We start from the raw sequence: 21469 nt of genomic DNA on the forward strand, positions 1-21469 counted from the left end.
CTTTTCTTCCCATCAAATTTGACAATTTGAACACACACTTGAATTAAGATTGTGTGTGTGCTCAGTTTTCCAGCAGTATGTCCAATTCTTCTAAAGGCAGTCGCACTCACAGTTCTTTCTCTGTCAACAGGTCTACAAACTCCTGCAGGTGATGAGGGAACAGCTGCACTGCGTCCATATACAAACCCTGATCACACACACACATCCACATTCCAATGTAAGGAACAAACACCCACTGATGTATAAAATAAAGACCAGGGCAGTCTCAGAGCTGCGAGTCCCTGAGCCCTCACTCTCGTGCGAGAGCTCAGAGCTGCCCTTGCTAATGTCATCCAGGGGAAGACGGATGTTATTTTACTTTGCTGTGTTTTAATGTGAAGTGTGCTTATTTATTTTTTATATTGCATGTTTTGTATCTTGTGGAGTGTTTGTATTTATGCCGCATGTTTTGGTTGCATCCGTCAATTCGTCCTGGAGAGACTCCACCCGTTTCCCCCTTTTTATTAATTTGACACACCTGAGAGGAACGGCAGTAGTAATTTACAGAGTGCGCAGGGACACATAAGGCTGGGGGAGCTTGGCGTCAAGGAGAGAGGAGGATACAGCGCCGGCAACGAGAGACGCAGAGCGAGCGGGCCGATTGCTGCAGCAACACGAGGCCAGAGTACGCGTCTGCAGAGAATTGGAGGCGACGAGACGGGCCGGTGCCGAGTGACAGTTACAAAGAAGCGGCGGGCGGAGTTGAGAGCTCTGCCCACCCGGGCGCACCGGGGCGCAGAACGTGGGGAGGAAGGCGAGGACGCCGCCGGGTTCCCCTCCTGCACCGCTCCGCTGGATTTTTAACTTTTTAGTGACTCTTATATCGTGGCGGACGCCACCGGATTTTAATGTTGTGTTTTATTGATTTTTATTGTGTTGTCCCCTGGCCAGGGTTGTTTTAATTCATTTTACATTTTTAATTATTTAAATATAATAAATTATATTTTAATTATACAGTTTTAAAGTTGTGTGCTTTCCCTTGGCGGCTCCACTGCTCTGTCCGTTTTGGAGGAAGGTTTCCCCTCCTTTAAACGAACACTGAAAAACATCACCTTCCCTCCGTTACACTAAGCAACAAGTAAAACTGTGTGTTTCTCCTCTCCGATTCTCAGCTGAAGAAGTGTTTTAGAATATATCTCTTAACATTAAACCAATATTTGAAAACAGGAAAGTTGTCACGGTTGTTAAAGAGTGGACTCAGGCGCGGAGCTCAGAAATAATGACAGCGCATTTATTTACAGTGCAGCAAGGTGACAACAGTTCAAATATGCAACGATGGTGATAGTGCGTCCCTCCTTCCGTGTAAGCCCGTGCGTGGTAGTGAGTGCCCGTCTCTCCTCCAAGTGCTTCCTTTGTGTCCGTAAATCCTCCGTCAATGACGACAGCAAAATGTGTACGAAGATCAGACAGTACTTCAATAACGTTAGCGACTCGAAAACACTACCAGGCTTAGTGCAATACTCCAGCGCTGTCTGTCGCTCAGCCACACCATTAAGTAGCCCTGCTGAAGATGGTAGTTGATGGGCAGCAGCTGGTGGATTGACTGCAGGTGCGGCAGCTCCGGGCGACAGCACTTCCGGGTCGGAGGTAGCCTGTTGCTAGGTTACCTCCTAACACACAGCGGAGCCGGAGGGGAAGACAGGGCGATAGGAGAGACACATACACACGCACACAAATATACACACATTGGCAGGTCGACCGGTCAGGGCGCCGTCAGATCCTGACAAAAGTATCTGATATATGAAGCTAAAATTTACAGCAAACATTATAAACGTTAAACTTTTCCATTGTGAACAGTTGAGCAGAAGGTTTGGTTTTGACACAGAATGATCACTATATCAAATTATACTGTAATACATTAAAATACAAGTACTGATGACCAGAGTATACATATGCTACACTTTTTTAATTTGTGGTTGACATCAAGAAAAGACAACAAAAGTCAACTTGTTTTTAATTTGTATTTTTTTTTAAATTTTATTTAATTTTAGTGCCAATTAACTAAGAAGTCTCCCGAAGGTGTTTTGAACTGTAAGGTGGAGGGCCTGTAGGACCTCCACCTTACAGTTCAAAACACCATCTTTAGAAAATTCCAGCAATCAAATGATCCCCTATGAGCAAGCACTTGGCGACAGTGGGGAGGAAAAACTGCTCTAAAAAGCAGAAACCTCCAGCAGAACCAGACTCATGTAGGGGCAGCCATCTGCTGCGGCTGGCTGGGTACGATGGAAAACACAAAGGAGACACAGTGAAGATATAATAGTTTTTTAGGAAAACTGTAAAGACTTTTAGGAATTTTGATTTGAAGCAAGGCAGTGGAAAAGTCAAGGTCTTTAGTCATCGCTGCCCTTAAAACAGCATCTGAAGGGTTTCATAATAGCTCTTCCCACTGCTGCAAAGAACCTGGCAATTCTGGACTTTTTTGGAGGACTTGTGAGGACACCCAAATTGATTTTCAAATGCTTCAAAATAGCCTCATCAAATGAACTATCACCTGCAAAAGCAGCATTCATGACCTGTTCTGTGGAGCCAAACTCCTTGACGAGTCCTTTAAACATTTTTTTGGTCAACTGACTCACATTCTTGTCCAGATTTGTTATAGACTCCTCAATGCTGATTTCAGGTTGCACCAAGTTGTTGAGATGTTCAATGATGTCTCCTAAAGCTTTGTTAGGTAATGAAAGCGGCTTTTTTAGGCTCTTTTTGTACTGAGCCACGAGTCTAGCTATAAGACACATGGCAAGGTTCTCGGATGCTGCCTGAGATGACACTGACACTTCTGAGAGCTTTTTCTCCAACTTTTCTGAGGGTTTCTCTTTAGACATTTCAGACAGTTTTTCCTCTAACTTTTCTGAGGTTTGCTCCTCAGACTTTTCCAAGAATTTCTCCTCAGACTTTTCCAAGAATTTCTCCTCAGACTTTTCCGAGGGTATGTCCTCTGAGAATCTGTCCTCTGACTTTCCAGACATTTCCTCCTCCATCCTCTCGAGAACTGGTGTTGAACTTGAACAAGAGGATGTTGAGCGTTTCTCTGGTGACTTGACCTGCTTTTCCAGAGACGCTGGTCTAGAAGGACAGGGTTTTTTAGATTCTCTGACACTTTTCTGAGAATAGTCTGATTCTGTGTCTCTTGCCCGTTTCTGTCCCTTTGCAATGACCTTTTGGATCTCTTCAACAGCATCAGACACTTTTTCGCTCTGAACAATTTCATCTATTGTTTCACCATCAACCAAAAGCAGAATCTTTTGCAAAAACTTTCCAACTGCGTCTTCTATGATTACATAGAGGACTTCAGGAGAAAAGAAAACTCTGGATTCAGCTACTTGCTGTGGTGTCTTGGAGATGACGGAGTCTGATAGACTTCTACCCATAACAGTTGTGGGAATTTGGTATATACGACTTATCATTAAATGGTCGTACAGTTTCTCTGTCAATTCTCTCGAGAAATTCTTCACTTTCTCGCTTATTTGAATGTTTTCGAGCCTTTCTTGGATAATGTCATGTTCTTTCTCTTTTGTGAACTCGCTGTATATGTCACTAATTTCAGATTTGATGACATTAAAGCTAGTTGGAGTAGCAGATTTTATCATGTTTCCCAGAGTAGATGAGCTTCTAGAAGGGGCACGGACAGACATGCTAGAATTTGAACGAGGAGTTTCGCATGCTGAACCTGGGAGGCTGACACTCATACTGTCGTGGGAACCCATTCTCTCAGTTTCAGGGGAGTGGGTTACCTTTGACAGACTAATAAAATAGTCTTTGCTCTTCTTCACTGTTGTTTTCAGCTCCCCTTTCATCTTTTCAAAATGTTTTCCTGCAATCTTGGAAAAATGCAGTTTGCGTGATTTTTGCGGTGCAGAACGAGCATGTGAGGTAAAAAACTCTCTCACTTTATCAAAGATGACTCCCCCGTTGAATCCAGATTTGGGTGAGGTACATTTCTCACTGTGACAAGAATAATCAGTGTCAGTGCACTGGAGATTGTCAAGTATAATATTGACAATGTCAGCTGCAATTTTTTCTACTGGGGTCTCAGGTGGAATACTTTCTGCCTGCCTTTCAGCTTCTGCACATTCGCCACTTTCTGAACTTTCTTTCTTTTCTGAAAGTTGCTCTATTTTAGCAGGTGGCTCAATTTCCATATCGCTGTCATCATCCGATAATTCATCATCTGTAAAATCTGAATCTTGACACCATTTGGTCAGAATCTCACTAACCTCCTGGGTGGCTGATTTGACTGAGATGCTGGACTCAATGCTATCTTTGCTGGACTCAGACTCACTTGAATCGCTTTCCTTTCCCATGCACGGGCATTTCAGTTTACTTGCATATCTTTTCAAGCATGAGAGAGCATGAGAAACCATGACACGCAGTTTTCTAATATTACGAATTGCCCCACTGACGTAAACAGCGGGGTCTGATGGTAAATTGAAGCGCTCTCTGACCAGGGCGACTATATATTTGACCTTATTTGAAATCTCCTCCTCAACCATCTGTGTCAGCTTTTTAGCACTGCCGCATATCTGCTTTGGGATATTGAGCAGGTTTGCAATAGTGATTGAGATGGAGTCGCCAAATGATGGATTTGTTTCTATTTCTGCAGATGCATCGCTCTGAATGACGGGAAGAGCACGTCTCAAAATGTTGACTGAGGTGATCTGTATGATTTCAGAAATCATATCAGCCAAAACTGCTTGAATATCAGAATCCCAAGCTCCATTTTCTATTAAAGTCCACTGTACATCATCGAGCTTGTTGAAGGCGTTATCGATAATCGGTGACAGCTCATCTGGTGATACGACCAGTGGGGTTTGAGTATTATAATCCTGTGTTGCAGACATTGTTATTTCACACGGATTCTCTCTGTTAAAATCTTCTTGAAACGCTAAACTCTCCTCAGACTTTTCCAAGGGTATGTCCCCTGAGAATCTGTCCTCTGACTTTCCAGACATTTCCTCCTCCATCCTCTCGAGAACTGGTGTTGAACTTGAACAAGAGGATGTTGAGCGTTTCTCTGGTGACTTGACCTGCTTTTCCAGAGACGCTGGTCTAGAAGGACAGGGTTTTTTAGATTCTCTGACACTTTTCTGAGAATAGTCTGATTCTGTGTCTCTTGCCCGTTTCTGTCCCTTTGCAATGACCTTTTGGATCTCTTCAACAGCATCAGACACTTTTTCGCTCTGAACAATTTCATTTATTGTTTCACCATCAACCAAAAGCAGAATCTTTTGCAAAAACTTTCCAACTGCGTCTTCTATGATTACATAGAGGACTTCAGGAGAAAAGAAAACTCTGGATTCAGCTACTTGCTGTGGTGTCTTGGAGATGACGGAGTCTGATAGACTTCTACCCATAACAGTTGTGGGAATTTGGTATATACGACTTATCATTAAATGGTCGTACAGTTTCTCTGTCAATTCTCTCGAGAAATTCTTCACTTTCTCGCTTATTTGAATGTTTTCGAGCCTTTCTTGGATAATGTCATGTTCTTTCTCTTTTGTGAACTCGCTGTATATGTCACTAATTTCAGATTTGATGACATTAAAGCTAGTTGGAGTAGCAGATTTTATCATGTTTCCCAGAGTAGATGAGCTTCTAGAAGGGGCACGGACAGACATGCTAGAATTTGAACGAGGAGTTTCGCATGCTGAACCTGGGAGGCTGACACTCATACTGTCGTGGGAACCCATTCTCTCAGTTTCAGGGGAGTGGGTTACCTTTGACAGACTAATAAAATAGTCTTTGCTCTTCTTCACTGTTGTTTTCAGCTCCCCTTTCATCTTTTCAAAATGTTTTCCTGCAATCTTGGAAAAATGCAGTTTGCGTGATTTTTGCGGTGCGGAATGAGCATGTGAGGTAAAAAACTCTCTCACTTTATCAAAGATGATTCCCCCGTTGAATCCAGATTTGGGTGAGGTACATTTCTCATTGTGACAAGAATAATCAGTGTCAGTGCACTGGAGATTGTCAAGTATAATATTGACAATGTCAGCTGCAATTTTTTCTACTGGGGTCTCAGGTGGAATACTTTCTGCCTGCCTTTCAGCTTCTGCACATTCGCCACTTTCTGAACTTTCTTTCTTTTCTGAAAGTTGCTCTATTTTAGCGGGTGGCTCAATTTCCATATCGCTGTCATCATCCGATAATTCATCATCTGCAAAATCTGAATCTTGACACCATTTGGTCAGAATCTCACTAACCTCCTGGGTGGCTGATTTGACTGAGATGCTGGACTCAATGCTATCTTTGCTGGACTCAGACTCACTTGAATCGCTTTCCTTTCCCATGCACGGGCATTTCAGTTTACTTGCATATCTTTTCAAGCATGAGAGAGCATGAGAAACCATGACACGCAGTTTTCTAATATTACGAATTGCCCCACTGACGTAAACAGCGGGGTCTGATGGTAAATTGAAGCGCTCTCTGACCAGGGCGACTATATATTTGACCTTATTTGAAATCTCCTCCTCAACCATCTGTGTCAGCTTTTTAGCACTGCCGCATATCTGCTTTGGGATATTGAGCAGGTTTGCAATAGTGATTGAGATGGAGTCGCCAAATGATGGATTTGTTTCTATTTCTGCAGATGCATCGCTCTGAATGACGGGAAGAGCACGTCTCAAAATGTTGACTGAGGTGATCTGTATGATTTCAGAAATCATATCAGCCAAAACTGCTTGAATATCAGAATCCCAAGCTCCATTTTCTATTAAAGTCCACTGTACATCATCGAGCTTGTTGAAGGCGTTATCGATAATCGGTGACAGCTCATCTGGTGATACGACCAGTGGGGTTTGAGTATTATAATCCTGTGTTGCAGACATTTTTATTTCACACGGATTCTCTCTGTTAAAATCTTCTTGAAACGCTAAACTTTCTGAATATAAAGAGCGTGGTAAGTTTGACATGTAACTACTGTCGAGGGGGTCTCTGGTAGCGATAACTTTTTGACTTCGCTTGGCTCCTATTTAAGGACTTTCCCGGTTCAAAGTAAAACCACATTAAATGACTTCTTTGACGTAACACATCAAAACCTTCTATGAGGTAAGTCGTTCGAATGCACGAGAATTCGCGCATGCGCAACCGCCCGCGTTAAGCTCGTAACTCGGATGCGCGTGGCAGAAGAAAACTGTTTTTTTTTCCTTAAACCTTTATTTAAACATCAGTACAATACAAAAATGGAATTAAACAGTACCACAATAATGGTGTTGTACTTACAAAAGAATTGTATGCATAGATAAAAAAAATACAAGAACAGTATTCAGAAACAACAATATAAATATGCTAGGGGGAAAGTAACTGATCAAGCCAAAGAATAAAGTGACTGAAAGATCTTAATTTTTTCACAAACACCAATAGTTTTTATAACTTTTGGGTTAGTGGAGTTCTTAATTGAGTTAAGATACTGTACAAGTTCAAAGGAGAACACATAAAAAGAGGGATGTCTTCCTAAACTTTTGGACTTGTGAATCAACGAGAAACTGGTCCAGTGAGCTCTCACGTGTTCGGCTGCGGTCATGTCGGCCGCACTTTGAATTTTGTTGCTCTTTTTCTCTCCATAATACGGTTACTCGGAAACACAGCAGAGTTCGTCTATTTTTTATCCTGCAAGTTTGTCCCCATTTACTCCGCAGTAGATGTTTTGTTAACAAAGAAAAGAAAATATAATCCTTACTTGATTTATTATGATTAAAAAAAATATTAAAAACTCTTTAAGAGGTGGCAACATGGTAATATGCCGAGTGGCAGCGTTTTCCTTTCTCACTTCCACAGAGTTTTTCTTAATAAGTTGGATTTTTAAGGCATGTCACATAGATCAATCTTGTATTTATTGACAATATCAAGTAAAAAGGAATACAGTTTTAGTGGTTTGTTGTGGCAATTAAAGCATTTTGTGTCACTTTATACAAAAAACACCCAAAAAAAAACAAAACCCAGCTCTTTGCTCAAATTACTGCAGCTGTATATGTGTAGAGTTTGCCTTTGTGCTTGTCCTTTTCTTCCCATCAAATTTGACAATTTGAACACACACTTGAATTAAGATTGTGTGTGTGCTCAGTTTTCCAGCAGTATGTCCAATTCTTCTAAAGGCAGTCGCACTCACAGTTCTTTCTCTGTCAACAGGTCTACAAACTCCTGCAGGTGATGAGGGAACAGCTGCACTGCGTCCATATACAAACCCTGATCACACACACACATCCACATTCCAATGTAAGGAACAAACACCCACTGATGTATAAAATAAAGACCAGGGCAGTCTCAGAGCTGCGAGTCCCTGAGCCCTCACTCTCGTGCGAGAGCTCAGAGCTGCCCTTGCTAATGTCATCCAGGGGAAGACGGATGTTATTTTACTTTGCTGTGTTTTAATGTGAAGTGTGCTTATTTATTTTTTATATTGCATGTTTTGTATCTTGTGGAGTGTTTTTATTTATGCCGCATGTTTTGGTTGCATCCGTCAATTCGTCCTGGAGAGACTCCACCCGTTTCCCCCTTTTTATTAATTTGACACACCTGAGAGGAACGGCAGTAGTAATTTACAGAGTGCGCAGGGACACATAAGGCTGGGGGAGCTTGGCGTCAAGGAGAGAGGAGGATACAGCGCCGGCAACGAGAGACGCAGAGCGAGCGGGCCGATTGCTGCAGCAACACGAGGCCAGAGTACGCGTCTGCAGAGAATTGGAGGCGACGAGACGGGCCGGTGCCGAGTGACAGTTACAAAGAAGCGGCGGGCGGAGTTGAGAGCTCTGCCCACCCGGGCGCACCGGGGCGCAGAACGTGGGGAGGAAGGCGAGGACGCCGCCGGGTTCCCCTCCTGCACCGCTCCGCTGGATTTTTAACTTTTTAGTAAATGGTAAATGGACTGGTTCTTATATAGCGCTTTTCTACTCTGTCCGAGCACTCAAAGCGCTTTATACAGCTAATTCATTCACCCAATCACACCCATTCACACAAGCACTTCTAAGATTAAGTGCGCAGTATCTAACATTCATACTCCGATGGATGCATCGGAGAGCAACATGGGGTTAGTATCTTGCCCAAGGATATTTGGCATGCAGACTGGAGCAACCTGGGATTGAACCACCGACCTTCCGGTTAGTGGCTGATCCGCTCTGCCACCTGAGCTACAGCCACCCCTAAATATAAGTGACTCTTATATCGTGGCGGACGCCACCGGATTTTAATGTTGTGTTTTATTGATTTTTATTGTGTTGTCCCCTGGCCAAGGTTGTTTTAATTCATTTTACATTTTTAATTATTTAAATATAATAAATTATATTTTAATTATACAGTTTTAAAGTTGCGTGCTTTCCCTTGGCGGCTCCACTGCTCTGTCCGTTTTGGAGGAAGGTTTCCCCTCCTTTAAACGAACACTGAAAAACATCACCTTCCCTCCGTTACACTAAGCAACAAGTAAAACTGTGTGTTTCTCCTCTCTGATTCTCAGCTGAAGAAGTGTTTTAGAATATATCTCTTAACATTAAACCAATATTTGAAAACAGGAAAGTTGTCACGGTTGTTAAAGAGTGGACTCAGGCGCGGAGCTCAGAAATAATGACAGCGCATTTATTTACAGTGCAGCAAGGTGACAACAGTTCAAATATGCAACGATGGTGATAGTGCGTCCCTCCTTCCGTGTAAGCCCGTGCGTGGTAGTGAGTGCCCGTCTCTCCTCCAAGTGCTTCCTTTGTGTCCGTAAATCCTCCGTCAATGACGACAGCAAAATGTGTACGAAGATCAGACAGTACTTCAATAACGTTAGCGACTCGAAAACACTACCAGGCTTAGTGCAATACTCCAGCGCTGTCTGTCGCTCAGCCACACCATTAAGTAGCCCTGCTGAAGATGGTAGTTGATGGGCAGCAGCTGGTGGATTGACTGCAGGTGCGGCAGCTCCGGGCGACAGCACTTCCGGGTCGGAGGTAGCCTGTTGCTAGGTTACCTCCTAACACACAGCGGAGCCGGAGGGGAAGACAGGGCGATAGGAGAGACACATACACACGCACACAAATATACACACATTGGCAGGTCGACCGGTCAGGGCGCCGTCAGATCCTGACAAAAGTATCTGATATATGAAGCTAAAATTTACAGCAAACATTATAAACGTTAAACTTTTCCATTGTGAACAGTTGAGCAGAAGGTTTGGTTTTGACACAGAATGATCACTATATCAAATTATACTGTAATACATTAAAATACAAGTACTGATGACCAGAGTATACATATGCTACACTTTTTTAATTTGTGGTTGACATCAAGAAAAGACAACAAAAGTCAACTTGTTTTTAATTTGTATTTTTTTTTTTTTATTTAATTTTAGTGCCAATTAACTAAGAAGTCTCCCGAAGGTGTTTTGAACTGTAAGGTGGAGGGCCTGTAGGACCTCCACCTTACAGTTCAAAACACCATCTTTAGAAAATTCCAGCAATCAAATGATCCCCTATGAGCAAGCACTTGGCGACAGTGGGGAGGAAAAACTGCTCTAAAAAGCAGAAACCTCCAGCAGAACCAGACTCATGTAGGGGCAGCCATCTGCTGCGGCTGGCTGGGTACGATGGAAAACACAAAGGAGACACAGTGAAGATATAATAGTTTTTTAGGAAAACTGTAAAGACTTTTAGGAATTTTGATTTGAAGCAAGGCAGTGGAAAAGTCAAGGTCTTTAGTCATCGCTGCCCTTAAAACAGCATCTGAAGGGTTTCATAATAGCTCTTCCCACTGCTGCAAAGAACCTGGCAATTCTGGACTTTTTTGGAGGACTTGTGAGGACACCCAAATTGATTTTCAAATGCTTCAAAATAGCCTCATCAAATGAAATATCACCTGCAAAAGCAGCATTCATGACCTGTTCTGTGGAGCCAAACTCCTTGACGAGTCCTTTAAACATTTTTTTGGTCAATTGACTCACATTCTTGTCCAGATTTGTTATAGACTCCTCAATGCTGATTTCAGGTTGCACCAAGTTGTTGAGATGTTCAATGATGTCTCCTAAAGCTTTGTTAGGTAATGAAAGCGGCTTTTTTAGGCTCTTTTTGTACTGAGCCATGAGTCTAGCTACAAGACACATGGCAAGGTTCTCGGATGCTGCCTGAGATGACACTGACACTTCTGAGAGCTTTTTCTCCAACTTTTCTGAGGGTTTCTCTTTAGACATTTCAGACAGGTTTTCCTCTAACTTTTCTGAGGTTTGCTCCTCAGACTTTTCCAAGAATTTCTCCTCAGACTTTTCCAAGAATTTCTCCTCAGACTTTTCCGAGGGTATGTCCTCTGAGAATCTGTCCTCTGACTTTCCAGACATTTCCTCCTCCATCCTCTCGAGAACTGGTGTTGAACTTGAACAAGAGGATGTTGAGCGTTTCTCTGGTGACTTGACCTGCTTTTCCAGAGACGCTGGTCTAGAAGGACAGGGTTTTTTAGATTCTCTGACACTTTTCTGAGAATAGTCTGATTCTGTGTCTCTTGCCCGTTTCTGTCCCTTTGCAATGACCTTTTGGATCTCTTCAACAGCATCAGACACTTTTTCGCTCTGAACAATTTCATCTATTGTTTCACCATCAACCAAAAGCAGAATCTTTTGCAAAAACTTTCCAACTGCGTCTTCTATGATTACATAGAGGACTTCAGGAGAAAAGAAAACTCTGGATTCAGCTACTTGCTGTGGTGTCTTGGAGATGACGGAGTCTGATAGACTTCTACCCATAACAGTTGTGGGAATTTGGTATATACGACTTATCATTAAATGGTCGTACAGTTTCTCTGTCAATTCTCTCGAGAAATTCTTCACTTTCTCGCTTATTTGAATGTTTTCGAGCCTTTCTTGGATAATGTCATGTTCTTTCTCTTTTGTGAACTCGCTGTATATGTCACTAATTTCAGATTTGATGACATTAAAGCTAGTTGGAGTAGCAGATTTTATCATGTTTCCCAGAGTAGATGAGCTTCTAGAAGGGGCACGGACAGACATGCTAGAATTTGAACGAGGAGTTTCGCATGCTGAACCTGGGAGGCTGACACTCATACTGTCGTGGGAACCCATTCTCTCAGTTTCAGGGGAGTGGGTTACCTTTGACAGACTAATAAAATAGTCTTTGCTCTTCTTCACTGTTGTTTTCAGCTCCCCTTTCATCTTTTCAAAATGTTTTCCTGCAATCTTGGAAAAATGCAGTTTGCGTGATTTTTGCGGTGCAGAACGAGCATGTGAGGTAAAAAACTCTCTCACTTTATCAAAGATGACTCCCCCGTTGAATCCAGATTTGGGTGAGGTACATTTCTCACTGTGACAAGAATAATCAGTGTCAGTGCACTGGAGATTGTCAAGTATAATATTGACAATGTCAGCTGCAATTTTTTCTACTGGGGTCTCAGGTGGAATACTTTCTGCCTGCCTTTCAGCTTCTGCACATTCGCCACTTTCTGAACTTTCTTTCTTTTCTGAAAGTTGCTCTATTTTAGCGGGTGGCTCAATTTCCATATCGCTGTCATCATCCGATAATTCATCATCTGCAAAATCTGAATCTTGACACCATTTGGTCAGAATCTCACTAACCTCCTGGGTGGCTGATTTGACTGAGATGCTGGACTCAATGCTATCTTTGCTGGACTCAGACTTACTTGAATCGCTTTCCTTTCCCATGCACGGGCATTTCAGTTTACTTGCATATCTTTTCAAGCATGAGAGAGCATGAGAAACCATGACACGCAGTTTTCTAATATTACGAATTGCCCCACTGACGTAAACAGCGGGGTCTGATGGTAAATTGAAGCGCTCTCTGACCAGGGCGACTATATATTTGACCTTATTTGAAATCTCCTCCTCAACCATCTGTGTCAGCTTTTTAGCACTGCCGCATATCTGCTTTGGGATATTGAGCAGGTTTGCAATAGTGATTGAGATGGAGTCGCCAAATGATGGATTTGTTTCTATTTCTGCAGATGCATCGCTCTGAATGACGGGAAGAGCACGTCTCAAAATGTTGACTGAGGTGATCTGTATGATTTCAGAAATCATATCAGCCAAAACTGCTTGAATATCAGAATCCCAAGCTCCATTTTCTATTAAAGTCCACTGTACATCATCGAGCTTGTTGAAGGCGTTATCGATAATCGGTGACAGCTCATCTGGTGATACGACCAGTGGGGTTTGAGTATTATAATCCTGTGTTGCAGACATTGTTATTTCACACGGATTCTCTCTGTTAAAATCTTCTTGAAACGCTAAACTCTCCTCAGACTTTTCCGAGGGTATGTCCCCTGAGAATCTGTCCTCTGACTTTCCAGACATTTCCTCCTCCATCCTCTCGAGAACTGGTGTTGAACTTGAACAAGAGGATGTTGAGCGTTTCTCTGGTGACTTGACCTGCTTTTCCAGAGACGCTGGTCTAGAAGGACAGGGTTTTTTAGATTCTCTGACACTTTTCTGAGAATAGTCTGATTCTGTGTCTCTTGCCCGTTTCTGTCCCTTTGCAATGACCTTTTGGATCTCTTCAACAGCATCAGACACTTTTTCGCTCTGAACAATTTCATCTATTGTTTCACCATCAACCAAAAGCAGAATCTTTTGCAAAAACTTTCCAACTGCGTCTTCTATGATTACATAGAGGACTTCAGGAGAAAAGAAAACTCTGGATTCAGCTACTTGCTGTGGTGTCTTGGAGATGACGGAGTCTGATAGACTTCTACCCATAACAGTTGTGGGAATTTGGTATATACGACTTATCATTAAATGGTCGTACAGTTTCTCTGTCAATTCTCTCGAGAAATTCTTCACTTTCTCGCTTATTTGAATGTTTTCGAGCCTTTCTTGGATAATGTCATGTTCTTTCTCTTTTGTGAACTCGCTGTATATGTCACTAATTTCAGATTTGATGACATTAAAGCTAGTTGGAGTAGCAGATTTTATCATGTTTCCCAGAGTAGATGAGCTTCTAGAAGGGGCACGGACAGACATGCTAGAATTTGAACGAGGAGTTTCGCATGCTGAACCTGGGAGGCTGACACTCATACTGTCGTGGGAACCCATTCTCTCAGTTTCAGGGGAGTGGGTTACCTTTGACAGACTAATAAAATAGTCTTTGCTCTTCTTCACTGTTGTTTTCAGCTCCCCTTTCATCTTTTCAAAATGTTTTCCTGCAATCTTGGAAAAATGCAGTTTGCGTGATTTTTGCGGTGCAGAACGAGCACGTGAGGTAAAAAACTCTCTCACTTTATCAAAGATGACTCCCCCGTTGAATCCAGATTTGGGTGAGGTACATTTCTCACTGTGACAAGAATAATCAGTGTCAGTGCACTGGAGATTGTCAAGTATAATATTGACAATGTCAGCTGCAATTTTTTCTACTGGGGTCTCAGGTGGAATACTTTCTGCCTGCCTTTCAGCTTCTGCACATTCGCCACTTTCTGAACTTTCTTTCTTTTCTGAAAGTTGCTCTATTTTAGCGGGTGGCTCAATTTCCATATCGCTGTCATCATCCAATAATTCATCATCTGCAAAATCTGAATCTTGACACCATTTGGTCAGAATCTCACTAACCTCCTGGGTGGCTGATTTGACTGAGATGCTGGTCTCAATGCTATCTTTGCTGGACTCAGACTCACTTGAATCGCTTTCCTTTCCCATGCACGGGCATTTCAGTTTACTTGCATATCTTTTCAAGCATGAGAGAGCATGAGAAACCATGACACGCAGTTTTCTAATATTACGAATTGCCCCACTGACGTAAACAGCGGGGTCTGATGGTAAATTGAAGCGCTCTCTGACCAGGGCGACTATATATTTGACCTTATTTGAAATCTCCTCCTCAACCATCTGTGTCAGCTTTTTAGCACTGCCACATATCTGCTTTGGGATATTGAGCAGGTTTGCAATAGTGATTGAGATGGAGTCACCAAATGATGGATTTGTTTCTATTTCTGCAGATGCATCGCTCTGAATGACGGGAAGAGCACGTCTCAAAATGTTGACTGAGGTGATCTGTATGATTTCAGAAATCATATCAGCCAAAACTGCTTGAATATCAGAATCCCAAGCTCCATTTTCTATTAAAGTCCACTGTACATCATCGAGCTTGTTGAAGGCGTTATCGATAATCGGTGACAGCTCATCTGGTGATACGACCAGTGGGGTTTGAGTATTATAATCCTGTGTTGCAGACATTGTTATTTCACACGGATTCTCTCTGTTAAAATCTTCTTGAAACGCTAAACTTTCTGAATATAAAGAGCGTGGTAAGTTTGACATGTAACTACTGTCGAGGGGGTCTCTGGTAGTGATAACTTTTTGACTTCGCTTGGCTCCTATTTAAGGACTTTCCCGGTTCAAAGTAAAACCACATTAAAGGACTTCTTTGACGTAACACATCAAAACCTTCTATGAGGTAAGTCGTTCGAATGCACGAGAATTCGCGCATGCGCAACCGCCCGCGTTAAGCTCGTAACTCGGATGCGCGTGGCAGAAGAAAACTGTTTTTTTTTCCTTAAACCTTTATTTAAACATCAGTACAATACAAAAATGGAATTAAACAGTACCACAATAATGGTGCTGTACTTACAAAAGAATTGTATGCATAGATAAAAAAAATACAAGAACAGTATTCAGAAACAACAATATAAATATGCTAGGGGAAAAGTAACTGATCAAGCCAAAGAATAAAGTGACTGAAAGATCTTAATTTTTTCACAAACACCAATAGTTTTTATAACTTTTGGGTTAGTGGAGTTCTTAATTGAGTTAAGATACTGTACAAGTTCAAAGGAGAACACATAAAAAGAGGGATGTCTTCCTAAACTTTTGGACTTGTGAATCAACGAGAAACTGGTCCAGTGAGCTCTCACGTGTTCGGCTGCGGTCATGTCGGCCGCACTTTGAATTTTGTTGCTCTTTTTCTCTCCATAATACGGTTACTCGGAAACACAGCAGAGTTCGTCTATTTTTTATCCTGCAAGTTTGTCCCCATTTACTCCGCAGTAGATGTTTTGTTAACAAAGAAAAGAAAATATAATCCTTACTTGATTTATTATGATTAAAAAATATATTAAAAACTCTTTAAGAGGTGGCAACATGGTAATATGCCGAGTGGCAGCGTTTTCCTTTCTCACTTCCACAGAGTTTTTCTTAATAAGTTGGAATGTAACAACTTCCGGTATAAACTGTCAATTTTACTCGTTTTTTTAAGGCATGTCACATAGATCAATCTTGTATTTATTGACAATATCAAGTAAAAAGGAATACAGTTTTAGTGGTTTGTTGTGGCAATTAAAGCATTTTGTGTCACTTTATACAAAAAACACCCAAAAAAAAAACAAAACCCAGCTCTTTGCTCAAATTACTGCAGCTGTATATGTGTAGAGTTTGCCTTTGTGCTTGTCCTTTTCTTCCCATCAAATTTGACAATTTGAACACACACTTGAATTAAGATTGTGTGTGTGCTCAGTTTTCCAGCAGTATGTCCAATTCTTCTAAAGGCAGTCGCACTCGCAGTTCTTTCTCTGTCAACAGGTCTACAAACTCCTGCAGGTGATGAGGGAACAGCTGCACTGCGTCCATATACAAACCCTGATCACACACACACATCCACATTCCAATGTAAGGAACAAACACCCACTGATGTATAAAATAAAGACCAGGGCAGTCTCAGAGCTGCGAGTCCCTGAGCCCTCACTCTCGTGCGAGAGTTCAGAGCTGCCCTTGCTAATGTCATCCAGGGGAAGACGGATGTTATTTTACTTTGCTGTGTTTTAATGTGAAGTGTGCTTATTTATTTTTTATATTGCATGTTTTGTATCTTGTGGAGTGTTTGTATTTATGCCGCATGTTTTGGTTGCATCCGTCAATTCGTCCTGGAGAGACTCCACCCGTTTCCCCCTTTTTATTAATTTGACACACCTGAGAGGAACGGCAGTAGTAATTTACAGAGTGCGCAGGGACACATAAGGCTGGGGGAGCTTGGCGTCAAGGAGAGAGGAGGATACAGCGCCGGCAACGAGAGACGCAGAGCGAGCGGGCCGATTGCTGCAGCAACACGAGGCCAGAGTACGCGTCTGCAGAGAATTGGAGGCGACGAGACGGGCCGGTGCCGAGTGACAGTTACAAAGAAGCGGCGGGCGGAGTTGAGAGCTCTGCCCACCCGGGCGCACCGGGGCGCAGAACGTGGGGAGGAAGGCGAGGACGCCGCCGGGTTCCCCTCCTGCACCGCTCCGCTGGATTTTTAACTTTTTAGTGACTCTTATATCGTGGCGGACGCCACCGGATTTTAATGTTGTGTTTTATTGATTTTTATTGTGTTGTCCCCTGGCCAGGGTTGTTTTAATTCATTTTACATTTTTAATTATTTAAATATAATAAATTATATTTTAATTATACAGTTTTAAAGTTGTGTGCTTTCCCTTGGCGGCTCCACTGCTCTGTCCGTTTTGGAGGAAGGTTTCCCCTCCTTTAAACGAACACTGAAAAACATCACCTTCCCTCCGTTACACTAAGCAACAAGTAAAACTGTGTGTTTCTCCTCTCTGATTCTCAGCTGAAGAAGTGTTTTAGAATATATCTCTTAACATTAAACCAATATTTGAAAACAGGAAAGTTGTCACGGTTGTTAAAGAGTGGACTCAGGCGCGGAGCTCAGAAATAATGACAGCGCATTTATTTACAGTGCAGCAAGGTGACAACAGTTCAAATATGCAACGATGGTGATAGTGCGTCCCTCCTTCCGTGTAAGCCCGTGCGTGGTAGTGAGTGCCCGTCTCTCCTCCAAGTGCTTCCTTTGTGTCCGTAAATCCTCCGTCAATGACGACAGCAAAATGTGTACGAAGATCAGACAGTACTTCAATAACGTTAGCGAGTCGAAAACACTACCAGGCTTTAGTGCAATACTCCAGCGCTGTCTGTCGCTCAGCCACACCATTAAGTAGCCCTGCTGAAGATGGTAGTTGATGGGCAGCAGCTGGTGGATTGACTGCAGGTGCGGCAGCTCCGGGCGACAGCACTTCCGGGTCGGAGGTAGCCTGTTGCTAGGTTACCTCCTAACACACAGCGGAGCCGGAGGGGAAGACAGGGCGATAGGAGAGACACATACACACGCACACAAATATACACACATTGGCAGGTCGACCGGTCAGGGCGCCGTCAGATCCTGACAAAAGTATCTGATATATGAAGCTAAAATTTACAGCAAACATTATAAACGTTAAACTTTTCCATTGTGAACAGTTGAGCAGAAGGTTTGGTTTTGACACAGAATGATCACTATATCAAATTATACTGTAATACATTAAAATACAAGTACTGATGACCAGAGTATACATATGCTACACTTTTTTAATTTGTGGTTGACATCAAGAAAAGACAACAAAAGTCAACTTGTTTTTAATTTGTTTTTGTTTTTTTTATTTAATTTTAGTGCCAATTAACTAAGAAGTCTCCCGAAGGTGTTTTGAACTGTAAGGTGGAGGGCCTGTAGGACCTCCACCTTACAGTTCAAAACACCATCTTTAGAAAATTCCAGCAATCAAATGATCCCCTATGAGCAAGCACTTGGCGACAGTGGGGAGGAAAAACTGCTCTAAAAAGCAGAAACCTCCAGCAGAACCAGACTCATGTAGGGGCAGCCATCTGCTGCGGCTGGCTGGGTACGATGGAAAACACAAAGGAGACACAGTGAAGATATAATAGTTTTTTAGGAAAACTGTAAAGACTTTTAGGAATTTTGATTTGAAGCAAGGCAGTGGAAAAGTCAAGGTCTTTAGTCATCGCTGCCCTTAAAACAGCACCTGAAGGGTTTCATAATAGCTCTTCCCACTGCTGCAAAGAACCTGGCAATTCTGGACTTTTTTGGAGGACTTGTGAGGACACCCAAATTGATTTTCAAATGCTTCAAAATAGCCTCATCAAATGAACTATCACCTGCAAAAGCAGCATTCATGACCTGTTCTGTGGAGCCAAAGTCCTTGACGAGTCCTTTAAACATTTTTTTGGTCAATTGACTCACATTCTTGTCCAGATTTGTTATAGACTCCTCAATGCTGATTTCAGGTTGCACCAAGTTGTTGAGATGTTCAATGATGTCTCCTAAAGCTTTGTTAGGTAATGAAAGCGGCTTTTTTAGGCTCTTTTTGTACTGAGCCACGAGTCTAGCTATAAGACACATGGCAAGGTTCTCGGATGCTGCCTGAGATGACACTGACAATTCTGAGAGCTTTTTCTCCAACTTTTCTGAGGGTTTCTCTTTAGACATTTCAGACAGTTTTTCCTCTAACTTTTCTGAGGTTTGCTCCTCAGACTTTTCCAAGAATTTCTCCTCAGACTTTTCCAAGAATTTCTCCTCAGACTTTTCCGAGGGTATGTCCTCTGAGAATCTGTCCTCTGACTTTCCAGACATTTCCTCCTCCATCCTCTCGAGAACTGGTGTTGAACTTGAACAAGAGGATGTTGAGCGTTTCTCTGGTGACTTGACCTGCTTTTCCAGAGACGCTGGTCTAGAAGGACAGGGTTTTTTAGATTCTCTGACACTTTTCTGAGAATAGTCTGATTCTGTGTCTCTTGCCCGTTTCTGTCCCTTTGCAATGACCTTTTGGATCTCTTCAACAGCATCAGACACTTTTTCGCTCTGAACAATTTCATCTATTGTTTCACCATCAACCAAAAGCAGAATCTTTTGCAAAAACTTTCCAACTGCGTCTTCTATGATTACATAGAGGACTTCAGGAGAAAAGAAAACTCTGGATTCAGCTACTTGCTGTGGTGTCTTGGAGATGACGGAGTCTGATAGACTTCTACCCATAACAGTTGTGGGAATTTGGTATATACGACTTATCATTAAATGGTCGTACAGTTTCTCTGTCAATTCTCTCGAGAAATTCTTCACTTTCTCGCTTATTTGAATGTTTTCGAGCCTTTCTTGGATAATGTCATGTTCTTTCTCTTTTGTGAACTCGCTGTATATGTCACTAATTTCAGATTTGATGACATTAAAGCTAGTTGGAGTAGCAGATTTTATCATGTTTCCCAGAGTAGATGAGCTTCTAGAAGGGGCACGGACAGACATGCTAGAATTTGAACGAGGAGTTTCGCATGCTGAACCTGGGAGGCTGACACTCATACTGTCGTGGGAACCCATTCTCTCAGTTTCAGGGGAGTGGGTTACCTTTGACAGACTAATAAAATAGTCTTTGCTCTTCTTCACTGTTGTTTTCAGCTCCCCTTTCATCTTTTCAAAATGTTTTCCTGCAATCTTGGAAAAATGCCGTTTGCGTGATTTTTGCGGTGCAGAACGAGCACGTGAGGTAAAAAACTCTCTCACTTTATCAAAGATGATTCCCCCGTTGAATCCAGATTTGGGTGAAGTACATTTCTCACTGTGACAAGAATAATCAGTGTCAGTGCACTGGAGATTGTCAAGTATAATATTGACAATGTCAGCTGCAATTTTTTCTACTGGGGTCTCAGGTGGAATACTTTCTGCCTGCCTTTCAGCTTCTGCACATTCGCCACTTTCTGAACTTTCTTTCTTTTCTGAAAGTTGCTCTATTTTAGCAGGTGGCTCAATTTCCATATCGCTGTCATCATCCGATAATTCATCATCTGTAAAATCTGAATCTTGACACCATTTGGTCAGAATCTCACTAACCTCCTGGGTGGCTGATTTGACTGAGATGCTGGACTCAATGCTATCTTTGCTGGACTCAGACTCACTTGAATCGCTTTCCTTTCCCATGCACGGGCATTTCAGTTTACTTGCATATCTTTTCAAGCATGAGAGAGCATGAGAAACCATGACACGCAGTTTTCTAATATTACGAATTGCCCCACTGACGTAAACAGCGGGGTCTGATGGTAAATTGAAGCGCTCTCTGACCAGGGCGACTATATATTTGACCTTATTTGAAATCTCCTCCTCAACCATCTGTGTCAGCTTTTTAGCACTGCCACATATCTGCTTTGGGATATTGAGCAGGTTTGCAATAGTGATTGAGATGGAGTCACCAAATGATGGATTTGTTTCTATTTCTGCAGATGCATCGCTCTGAATGACGGGAAGAGCACGTCTCAAAATGTTGACTGAGGTGATCTGTATGATTTCAGAAATCATATCAGCCAAAACTGCTTGAATATCAGAATCCCAAGCTCCATTTTCTATTAAAGTCCACTGTACATCATCGAGCTTGTTGAAGGCGTTATCGATAATCGGTGACAGCTCATCTGGTGATACGACCAGTGCGGTTTGAGTATTATAATCCTGTGTTGCAGACATTGTTATTTCACACGGATTCTCTCTGTTAAAATCTTCTTGAAACGCTAAACTTTCTGAATTGAAAGAGCGTGGTAAGTTTGACATGTAACTACTGTCGAGGGGGTCTCTGGTAGCGATAACTTTTTGACTTCGCTTGGCTCCTATTTAAGGACTTTCCCGGATCAAAGTAAAACCACATTAAATGACTT

At 42.3% G+C, this 21469-nt stretch overlaps 2 protein-coding genes and 1 long non-coding RNA gene across 3 annotated transcripts; all 3 read right to left on the minus strand.

Annotated features, from left to right (window-relative positions):
- Nucleotides 1-1251: 1251 nt before the first annotated feature.
- On the minus strand, nt 1252-2038 carry LOC146495812 (uncharacterized). Its single transcript, XR_014871324.1, has 2 exons — nt 1479-2038; nt 1252-1389 (listed from the first exon to the last, which is right to left on the minus strand). It is a non-coding gene; the product is annotated as an uncharacterized LOC146495812 (long non-coding RNA).
- Nucleotides 2039-2082: 44 nt separating this feature from the next.
- Nucleotides 2083-6897, minus strand: LOC146495813 (uncharacterized). The gene has a single exon (XM_085144433.1). It carries the CDS (start codon nt 6861-6863, stop codon nt 2373-2375), a length of 4491 nt encoding a protein of 1496 aa, XP_085000559.1. The 5' UTR covers nt 6864-6897; the 3' UTR covers nt 2083-2372.
- Nucleotides 6898-9584: 2687 nt separating this feature from the next.
- Nucleotides 9585-13270, minus strand: LOC146495814 (uncharacterized). The gene is made up of 2 exons (XM_085144300.1): nt 9812-13270; nt 9585-9722 (listed from the first exon to the last, which is right to left on the minus strand). The coding sequence occupies exon 1, from the start codon at nt 13208-13210 to the stop codon at nt 10703-10705; it is 2508 nt and encodes an 835-aa protein (XP_085000426.1). The 5' UTR covers nt 13211-13270; the 3' UTR covers nt 9585-9722; nt 9812-10702.
- Nucleotides 13271-21469: the final 8199 nt, after the last annotated feature.

This window comes from Neolamprologus multifasciatus, chromosome 19, assembly GCF_963576455.1.
Source record: "Neolamprologus multifasciatus chromosome 19, fNeoMul1.2, whole genome shotgun sequence".
Lineage (NCBI taxonomy): Eukaryota > Metazoa > Chordata > Actinopteri > Cichliformes > Cichlidae > Neolamprologus > Neolamprologus multifasciatus.

Bases quoted from the DNA above. Each gene is read 5' to 3' on its own strand.
- LOC146495814 (XM_085144300.1), bottom strand. From the start codon at position 13,210: ATGTCTGCAACACAGGATTATAATACTCAAACCCCACTGGTCGTATCA.
- LOC146495813 (XM_085144433.1), bottom strand. From the start codon at position 6,863: ATGTCTGCAACACAGGATTATAATACTCAAACCCCACTGGTCGTATCA.